Below are 10,633 nucleotides of genomic sequence, written 5' to 3'. Positions count from 1 at the left end.
GAATTAATGCAGACTTTACGTAAACTGATAACAAAACAATGGAATTTGACTGTATATATTCACATTGAACATTCAGTGCAGTTTTCATTTTATTACTTGTTTCACAAAAAACATTTTTTGAAATATTTATTTTAACATTGTTGTAACTAGTTCGTTATAAAATATTATAATAATAAGAACACAAAACTTAAAATATATAATAATTTTTATTAACGTATTACTAATTTTATTATTCTTACTTAATAATACAAACATAAAATGTTAAAAAGTTAACATACATCAATATTTAAAAAAATAATAATAATATTTGTGAATAAAAACTATATTTTTTAAGGAAATATGAAAATTATCACAGATTTACATATCATGATTTAACGATAGCTTTACTTCCATAAATTCCATGTCAGATTCTTTCAGATGTTCTTCATTTTCAACCTCTTCTATGGACAACGGAGCAAAATGGCCATCGTTAATTGTTTTAACTCTTGAAGAAAGTGATTTATCACATCGTCCTAAAACATCTAAAAGTAATGGTATAACAAATAAAGCGTGAAAAGCTGTCTGAATAGCAACAATACTGATTATTTTAAAGAAAACTCTGGAGATATAAAAGGGCTGAAAACCCAAAATCATAACTCCAAGAATAGTAGAACATGATCCTTGAAAGATAGGAAAACCAACTTCATATAAAGATTTCTTAATTCTGTCTTTTGAATTCAAATTAACCGCTAAAACGAAAGAAGAAGATATGTGAGTTGGATAATTAATAGAAAATCCTACGCATAATATTAAAATCGTAAGAGATGGTAAGTCTAATTTAACATTCCAAAAAACCATTATACCTACGGTTTCTATGATAATACAAATAATTATAACTGAGATACAAACGGCACAAGTAATATTTGGTACGAAAAGAAAAAATATAATGCAAATTAATGCTGAAGCTACTAAACCAATTTCGATAGTGATTCCCTTAATTAATATTGATTGTTCAAGAAAATGAAAATTAAGAGAAAATACTTTAACTGGTATAGGCGTATTTTCTGTAATTATTTCCATATCTTTCATCACATTCGTTTCTATTGTTGGACTATCAATATTTTTCATAGGCAATATAAATCTACTAGCAATAATATCCGTGTAGTTTTCGTTAAATTTAATATCTAATTCAAATTGTCTGGCTTGAGGAAACTTAAGAAATACATTACGCAGACCATCAATAAAATCCTGTTTATCAGACATATTGTAACCTCTAAGTAAAAAAGTACCAGCTGGGTGATTCATAAAGGATTTATAATATTTTAACCATGACAGAGTTAGTGCAGGTTCAGAAATATGCGGATGAGATTCGAATTTTTTAATAGTTTCCTCAATGGCCCGTTGTACATCATTGTCTGCATAATTCAACGGTTTATTTATGATTAAATGTATAGGATAAGTATATTTTCCAAAATACCTGAACATAATATCACTAAATGTTACTAAAGTGGAATTATAACTCAATAAATCAGCATACTCGTTTCCAGTTTTAATGAATGCCAAACCCCATAATGAAGTACCGATGTTGATAAAGAATAGAACAAACACAAATACTTTTGTTAGAGGATACGTTAAAATAGGGCCTAATTTGTCTCTCAATTGTGCCATAATGAAGTCTTCTTTATATACAGGATTTTCATCTAAAAGTAAAAAATATAATAATCATAATTATTATTAAACATATTAAATGACTCAATTAAATATTAATTATATTGTAGTTCATTTTCCGAACAATGAAAAATTATTTATTGACTGTATTTATGTGTTACAACTACAAAATCTGAAATACAGAGTTTTCAAAATTGTAAAGACAATTTTGAAACATCCTGTATTTCAATAAGTGTATGGACCCTTCTGTTTCATTAAGACGACCATTATGTATATGGACACGCTCCAATAGTTCCTCATTCCTCAACTTGACGAAAGGATGCATTCACTTCCAGCAAGACGGTGTATATTTTCATTATCTTATGAATGCGTGAATACTGTACCTCAACAACAGATTCTCAGGACGGTGGATTTGTCGGGGTGCACCGGTAGCATGGCTACCTCATTCCCTAGATCTAACACCTTAGTTTTTCTTTTGTTTTTTTTTTTGTGGGGATTTCTTAAAGATTGAGTGTACGTGCTACCCTTACCTGCAAGTGTGGCCGAAGTCCGAACTCTAATTACCGCTGCAGTTGCTCAAGTGACACCGGAAATGCTGCACCGCGTATGGGAAGAAATTGACTACAGATGGAAAATCTACCGCATAACAAATGTAAGTCATATTGAACAATTAAAAAAAAAACCTTGAAGTAAGTGTTTAACTACATTTCAATGTTATAAAATTACATGTTTCTTCTGTCAGTTCACCAATATCTCGCTTTCAAATTGTAAAGATATTTTCGAAACACCCTGTAATTACTGTTTCATAGTTAACCCGACTCTGTCTTATGTTTCGGTTATTATGTTGTCATTCGTATCTATTCAATGTCGTTGTAGAAATCAAGGTCTTGACTAACATCTGATTTAAAACTTATCATCTGTTTCCAATTCAAGTTTTCCTAATATCGGCTGATAAGCTCTCGACTTATGAACAATTTTCTCACATTTAGTATTTATAATTTTACTACAAAAATGTTTCCGTGAACTTGGAGTAGAAAGTGCTGTCCAACTTTACGCAATTTAAAGAGCTAGACGTTTAGTTAAACTCCTTACTTGTCACTCTAAACTGTATACAGAGTGCAGTTCTTCAACATGTTTTCTGTTTTTTAACCCGGAATTTATTCGAGACAAGTTTATTTTTAACACCACCTTTATTCCCCGGGATTTAAAGGTGATGTTAAAAATAAGGCTTATTCGAAGACAGGGATTTAAAATTGTAGAAATCAGTATATCTTAGAGAGGACTTGTAGCACAGATGAACGAAACAATCATAAAAAATGTAATATGAAAAGCGAGTCTTTTAAACTTTTTTGAATACAAATCATTTATGCCATTGTTTACGCATCCATTTGTCTCGATGGCTACTATTGTTATTAAAGCTGATAATTTCTTATGAGACGATTATTATACTTATTTACGATAAATAAGAAATCCAAATAAAACAATATTAATGAACAAGATAACGTTGTCTTGTGAATAAAATATTTAACCTATTAACGTATACTCTGCATTTATTGATATGACAAAACTGGCAAATTCTTACCCACATCTCATGAAATATAAGAATATTTAATCTCTTTCTAACTTACATCACCTTCAGCTTTAATAAGTCTTAAACAATTCACATTGTAGAGTAGTGGAATAATAATAATAATAAACTTATACTAATTTATTGCTTCACGACGTTAAACTAACCAGGGGAATATTTGAGGGATTCTCTGAGTACAATACAGCACCTTCTTTTAATAAAATAGTTTCGTTAGCATAATTTTTACCATTTTTATTGAAAAAATACTACTAAATATGACTGTTGAGCTGGATATTTGAAAAAAAATTGGAAAAATATTTCATAACGCCTTTTTAAAAATATTCTGAATATGCGATTGGCCAACATGATACTAACAATGCTACTGCATGATTTTTCTGACATTTTATATTGCTTAGAGATATTTAATCCCTCGATCAATCTTTTACAATTTTTTAGAACCTAAAGAATACAATTCACAGACCTTGAATCCCATTCATAATTTTCGATGTTGTGTAAATTACTTACTTGTCTGACAAATAATTCCTGTCAGCTTCAGGGACAAAAGGTTAGATGTTGTCATATACTTGATATCTTGTATAAGTTTTGATACACGCTTTGTAATTAGATTTTAGTAGGTGTTTAGTATTGTGTATTTGGAATGAGTTGAATAATAAGTTAAAAATGAAGCTAAAAGTAATAGATACGACAATAGAAATAAACGTTTCAATGCCTGATACTAACCTATACTGTTGAGATTTACAATTTCAGTTGTAAAGAATAATGCTTTCGAGATATTGTATGTATCATTACAAAAAAATATAAACCAGAAAGAACTTCATATTTCATATAAAAGTACCAGTTTAAATGGGAATAAACAAAAACATTTTTTTTTTCGTTTTGATCGGCGATTTTATTCAATTTCAATAAAACCTGTGTAGGTTTTAACCCTGTATTTACTGAATTAATGAAAATTCAAAAATAGAAGTATCAAGAAATAAATATTAAAGCAGGCCAAATTATTAAATCAAGTCAGGTCCACAAATCTGGTATACAAAACCAATAATCTTTAATTTATGAGAGATAATAGTAGGAAAATTTAAAGAGGAAGTAGAATAGTATAATATGAAAATCTCTATGCAAAAAATTAAAATGCGTACAATTTATGAGGAATCTTTAAGATATAAATTAGAAATAGATGAAAAAATAATAGAACAAGTATCAAAGATTGTGGAATAGAAACGAATAATGAGATAAATTTAGGAAAGGAACCAAGATCACAATATGTTTAATGTATAAATTAGAGTAGGGAACTGTTCAAAGAACGTGAAGTCAGATATAATAACTATGAAATGTTATCAACACAACTAAAGTTGTAAACGTCAAGAAGTTCCAATTTGCATACCTGAGATAAATTTAAATTCCATACTTCTCCTGCCACACCAAGCAGGAGAAGTATGGAATTTAAATTTAGTCCGGCTTTGGGTCAGTGTCACTTTTATTGCACTTATTTTATAATTAATTTTATTCTATTTTAGGTTTAACTATAATTTCTAATCATATAAAAAAAACCTAATACCTCCTGAAAATTGAAAAGTGATTGAATGTAATCTTTTCTTTTCTCTGTAACCGCTGAGTGCCATGCATCCTCCAAAGAACGTAATCTGATAAACGTATGTAAATAATGTACACGTAGCTGCGTAGATACAAAAGATTCTTATTGCTGGAAAATTAGATGCAATTCCGATTGAGAATGATAGAAAATTTGTCAAAGAAGTTATCGTAACAGATACAACTGCTTCAGAAAAAGTTTCTGCCATTCTGTCTGCAACACTAATTTTCGGATTTGTTCTTCTCCATGCCGATATTAAAATATAGGAATCATCTATTTCCGTAGCTGAAAATATAAAAAAAATAATGCAATTTATGATACCGTTAGGAAAATAGCAGTCTACCTGATTAATTCTGAATTTTATTACTTTCAATAAATAAGTAAGCAAGCAAGCAAGCATTAAATGAATTCATCGTACAAAGAAAAATATTATTTAAATTATTTAAGTTAAAAATTATATATTTTTATATATTGAAATAATATAATGCTTAATAATTATACAAATCATCTTATGTTCGACGTATTTGTCATTTAACGTTTAATTGTTTATTGATCGAAATTGTTTTATTAATTACTTTTAATTATAAAGATTGTAGTTTGATTTGGTGGGGTATGAGAACGCAACACGTGAACAATCTGCCAAAAGGGATGTCTTCCGGAAGGATTTTCTATGGAAAATTGGTCCCAATTTAGGTAGTAGACACGCGAAGAAAACCGGAAAATACCAGTTGGCCAGCCGGTTGGTGAGATGCGAACCCACGACCAACTACTGGTGTTAAGTGGTTTTATGAACTTTGCCATTATAATTATTTTAAAGTGAAAAATAAAATTTATATATTAAAATTAATACAAGATGTATGCTGTTATGATCTAATTATCTATATAATGGACTGTGAAGTAACTGTAATTTTCTTCGCAAAAATTTTTCGTGTACTCTTACCAAACTAAGAAAAATGAGAATCGTAATTTTTTCAAGTTTTTTTTTTAAATATTAGCTTACACGAAAAAGTTTATTTGGGGATTTTTATTGATGATAATATACATATAATTTTTAAAATATTAATATAAATTTATAAAAAAATCCCTGGATCATGGTTGAGTAACATTTGATATGCGTGCAAGTAGTGGCATCTCAATAATTTTTCTCAGGCACGTAACCCAGGACTCACCTTAAAAATAAATATCCAACACCTTCACTGAATTGTATATTTTAACTTAATAGAATACAGTTTTATTGAGTAGAATGATAATAAATAAAAATGCAATAAAGCTACAAACACTGTAAATTTTAGTAATAATTAGTAATAAAATGAAACAAACATCCTACTTTCAAGGCGATATACGAACTTACAAGCAAAGTTGCCAATTTAGCGGAAAATCCGCTAAATATAGCTTTAACTTATTATCGTCTAATGCTATTTCAAATAATAATATGCGCCCAAAACTTTCGATTGGCACGTGAGAATTTTTGCATCTTAGATTTGGCAATTTTGGCATACATTGTGGGTTTTTCGGAATATAGTTACTAAATATTTAAAGATCTTTTAAAATTATAATAATTGTGAGATGTAAAATTATTTATGTAACTAAATAGTTGGATATTTTTTAATCAGTAATAAAAATATTCTAAGTTATTGTAGACTAGAAATATATCGTTTTTAATTACTAATGCAATTCCTATGAAATAATAATAGCTATTATAATCAAATATTTTTAGTCTAATAAATAAGAATTTCATATTTATGAAAAAGTACTCACCTAGAACAGAATAGCAAAGAGCTATGTTAAAGTCTACGTATTCGATTCCAATATACGACATTAAACCAAATCCACTAGTAATAGCTATTCCAGCCGAAAGACAAGCAGAAGGTCCCAGCCAAGGTTTGCTTTTAACCCAGTCGTTAGTTATTAAAGTAATAAATGAAAACACTGCAATTATTAATACCACAAATGGAATCCTCGGAAGAAGTCTGTTCGTAAATCCTTTGATCTCTTCATCGATAACCTGGTGACTTATATAAGAAAGAGAAATGACATCCGAGTGATAATATTTCATAAAATTACAAACTTGATGCTGCCATTGCTTTATCGCTTCAACTTTTTTACTATCGGTGAAATCCAAAATATAAAATTGTCTTACGCTCTTTAAATCCGTGATGTAATCTTCTTCATCTAATTCAACACCTCCTAAAGTGAGAATATATTCCTTAAATGCGAATGTGAATTTATCAATTTCTACTGGATATTTTATTTTTTTCTTTCCTGATATGATCTCTTTAGTAAATGGTAACAATTTTACAAAATTTCCTTCCTCACATTCTTCAAATTTCTTTGCGCATATATCCTGATATTTCAAAACTTTACCATTTACATTTATGGAGATGTTTTTAATGCTTTCATGAAATATACGTATTTCATTAAAGATATCTTCTCTTAACATTGTTTCTCCTTCTTTAGCAACAATTTGAAAGAGTATAAAATTTCTATTTGTTATTCTGGGAATATCTAGATAAGAAGAGGTATTGATAGGAAATAATTCGTCTGTAAGTCTTTTAATGTTTACGGCTTTACCATTACTTGATGTAAAAAGATAATCAGCATTTCTGCTAATTTGAATATTCAGAATACCCGAAGACAGTGCTATTGATAGAAGTAACGAACCTGCGATGAAATATAAAGGATGACCTCCTATTAATCTACCAAGTCTTTGAAATTGGCGTGAGAGCCCATGTTGAATACACATAAGATTCATTTTTTTTTTTTTTTTGGTGGTTTGAAGATTACTAGAAGATAAAAATAATTAACAAATTAACAATTATTTTAACATTTAAATAAATAGATTAAACATAAATTAAAAACTAATAAATAAAATTATATCTTGAAAGAAACCTGTTCTATGACGTATTATGGATATTAATTGTCTTCTTTTGTATGCTTTATATACTTTGAGTGAAATTTTTTATTATAATGTTTACCGTAAATGTAATTTTTTAAAATAATTTTTATTCTTTTTAATGACATATAATATTATTTTAAAAACATTTTGCTTATTACTTTATAAAAGATCATTAACTCTAACTTTAAAATTCTAAGATTAACGGACTCTATAACTTTTTTTTATTATTGATTTTTAAAATTAAAACTAGAGGAAAACTCTAAATACATATAATGAATAACCTTCATATTTTTAAATAATTAATTAGCATATTTACAGGATGTTAAAAGTTTGAATAATTTTCTTAGAAAGGTAAACCTGTGAAATTCTTTTGAATAAAAATGAATAATTATATCTATTGTTTAGAATAAATGATTAAAAAGGAAAATCTCAAATAGTTCATATAGAAAAAGAAACCTAATATAAAGGATAAGAATGAGTTTTGACGTCATTTTATACTCACCTCAATGACATATAAACAACATACCAAATGAAGAGGGAAGAAATTGTGTAAGAGGAAAATGGATAAAAATTAAGGATGTCATGAAATGGGTCAGAACCTTGAAACAGCACGAGCTTTATCAAACTTTGCAATAAAAAAAATATAATAATAATAAATTTTATGATTGAAACTACAATTCTAATTTTAAAAAATAATAAAATTGATCGTGTACAGTAAGCCGATTGCAAAGTTTATATAAATCCCTTTATAACTAAGTCTTGAATAATTTATTTGACTATTTTTCTAATTAGAAATATAATCTATCATAATAACACTCTTTTTCTATTTTATGGCATAGTATAAATTTTGATGTATTTTTAAAAACAAAGAAAAAGTATACTAGAAAAACTATTATTTTTGACATTAAATCTAATGACTTCTATTATGATTGCACAAATGTAACAATAATCAATAAATTATTATCAACATTAAGGTCAATTTAGAAGAAAGGACAGACAAATTTAGAAGAAAGGACAAATTCAATTGTGATTATTTGAAATTGATAAATCCTACAATTGTTATCGAGAATTTTCGATTATTTACTGTTCATTCATTCAATGAAAGAAAAATTTTCCAATAAGGGGGGGAATATGCCACTTTTGAAAATTCATTAAAATCATTTCTAATGATAAAAATAAAATTTAAAATATTATTTTAAACACCAACATTACCTATAAAACAATAAATATTCAGTATTTTAATTTTAGTAGTATATAATAGGTAAAAAGTCTACATGTCCATTCAGAAACTATATATTTATCTACATCACATAACAAACTAAATGTGCTGCATAGTTAATAAAATGAATAAAATATACTAAATAAGTTGTGTATGTTCAGCAAATATAGAAAATAATACTCGTATTTTTAAGAATTTTATGAAGAAAGTTGTGAATTTTATTTATATGCCAATTTAAATATTGCTTAACTTATTATTTTTACTTTTTCCTGCAATAAAATTTAAATTTACACGAATATATAATATTTAAGCAAATTAAAATAAATTAAATAACAAAGCGAAATCGATTGTATATATAAAAAGAATTTAGTTTAAGACTTAAACAAAAAGCATATTAAACTAGAACTGTTAGAATAGACTTTCTAAAGATCAGCTTTATAAATTTCCTGTGATTTCATTCAAAACAAAAGTAAACAACTGTAATTTAGCCTATATTTGAATAAAGTATTATTTTAAAAAATGAAAGGAAATGTAAGTAAATCATATTGAACTTATTATTTTCCTCGAATGCTGATCTGATAACGAGTAGACTCCAATAAAGAGTGGTACTAACCTGTCATAAATTCTGACAACGTATTCTTTGTATAAAATGTCCTTTTATGATAATAAAATATTTCACTCCTGAAATAAATGCAAGGACGTAGAATGCATGAAAGTGAATTGATCCATAAATTTACTGACAATTGTCCCAGTTTATATTTAATTGCCGAAAATTTGCATGTTTTAAAGCAAACACTTTTTAAAAAGACACTTTTATTAATTTCTATCCTAATAGCATAAATTTTTCAACCTATATTTACCTTTAATTATATTCATTATTGTTTTTTAAAATTTTATTCTTTTATTAATGAGTTCCTTACGATGTTTATTACTACAATTTAACTGTTTATTACTATAATTTAATTAGTTAAAAACGCTAAAAAATAAAATAAAAACAAAAGAAACATTGTGATTTTATAAAAATTATAATTATTTACCGAAATGGTATTTAAAAATTAATTTTATAATAATAAAAAATTTATAATCATACTGCTAAACTAATTAATTATTTTTTATAATCACGTATAAATTATAAGCTTATAATTTAAGTTAAAATATATATAATCATATTCAGAAGATGCATTTAGTTACCTTTCAGCCAGTTGAACGGTCAACAATAAGAATTTCTAAGCTTCTTCTAAATGCAGAAATATAAAAAAAACTGTAGAGGTTAGATCAACCAATCAAGAAACAACTGCTCTTCTTTAATAATAATGATATTTATATTTGAATAAGTAAGGACCGCCCCTTCCTGTAAATATAAGAAGGAAAATTTTTTATTATTATTCCTTGGTATATCGTCATAATTAAGTCGTTCTCTTAATTAACTTGTTTTTTTAATAGTAAAGACAGAACAAGTTTAAGATGAAAATTATTTTATATCCTTAAACTTTAAACGCGTATATATATATATATATATATATATATTTATTTATTTATTTAATTTTAAATTATAATTCAACAGAGACAAAATTGTTTCTAACGAGTACGAAATAAAGAATGTTCAGTTTACATTATTTATAAATACATTGGGAAGGACATCTTAATGTTTTAGAATGATTTATTTTTCTTTTATCTCTTCACATTAAGAAGGTG

The 10,633-nt window shown here is 26.8% G+C and overlaps 1 protein-coding gene across 1 annotated transcript; it reads right to left on the bottom strand.

The window, feature by feature from the left end:
• Positions 1 to 355: 355 nt before the first annotated feature.
• Positions 356 to 10,140, bottom strand: LOC136985535 (patched domain-containing protein 3-like). The gene is made up of 4 exons (XM_067282830.1): positions 10,130 to 10,140; positions 6,582 to 7,606; positions 4,791 to 5,108; positions 356 to 1,679 (listed from the first exon to the last, which is right to left on the bottom strand). The coding sequence occupies exons 2-4, from the start codon at positions 7,573 to 7,575 to the stop codon at positions 358 to 360; spliced, it is 2,634 nt and encodes an 877-aa protein (XP_067138931.1). The 5' UTR covers positions 7,576 to 7,606; positions 10,130 to 10,140; the 3' UTR covers positions 356 to 357.
• Between the last annotated feature and the right edge of the window lie 493 nt (positions 10,141 to 10,633).

The sequence above is a fragment of the Centruroides vittatus genome, unplaced genomic scaffold (assembly GCF_030686945.1).
Source record: "Centruroides vittatus isolate TY-2023 unplaced genomic scaffold, ASM3068694v2 contig_971, whole genome shotgun sequence".
In the NCBI taxonomy this organism is placed as follows: Eukaryota; Metazoa; Arthropoda; class Arachnida; order Scorpiones; family Buthidae; genus Centruroides; species Centruroides vittatus.
Note: the sequence above shows the minus strand (reverse complement) of the source record. Positions and strands in the feature narration are given on the sequence as shown.

Coding starts and splice junctions, on each gene's coding strand:
- LOC136985535 (XM_067282830.1), bottom strand. CDS start 7,575: ATGAATCTTATGTGTATTCAACATGGGCTCTCACGCCAATTTCAAAGA. Junction 5,109..6,581: donor TCTTTGCTATTCTGTTCTAG/GTGAGTACTTTT, acceptor TTATATTTTCAG/CTACGGAAATAGATGATTCC. Junction 1,680..4,790: donor CACTTTTCAATTTTCAGGAG/GTATTAGGTTTT, acceptor TTTTACTTTTAG/ATGAAAATCCTGTATATAAA.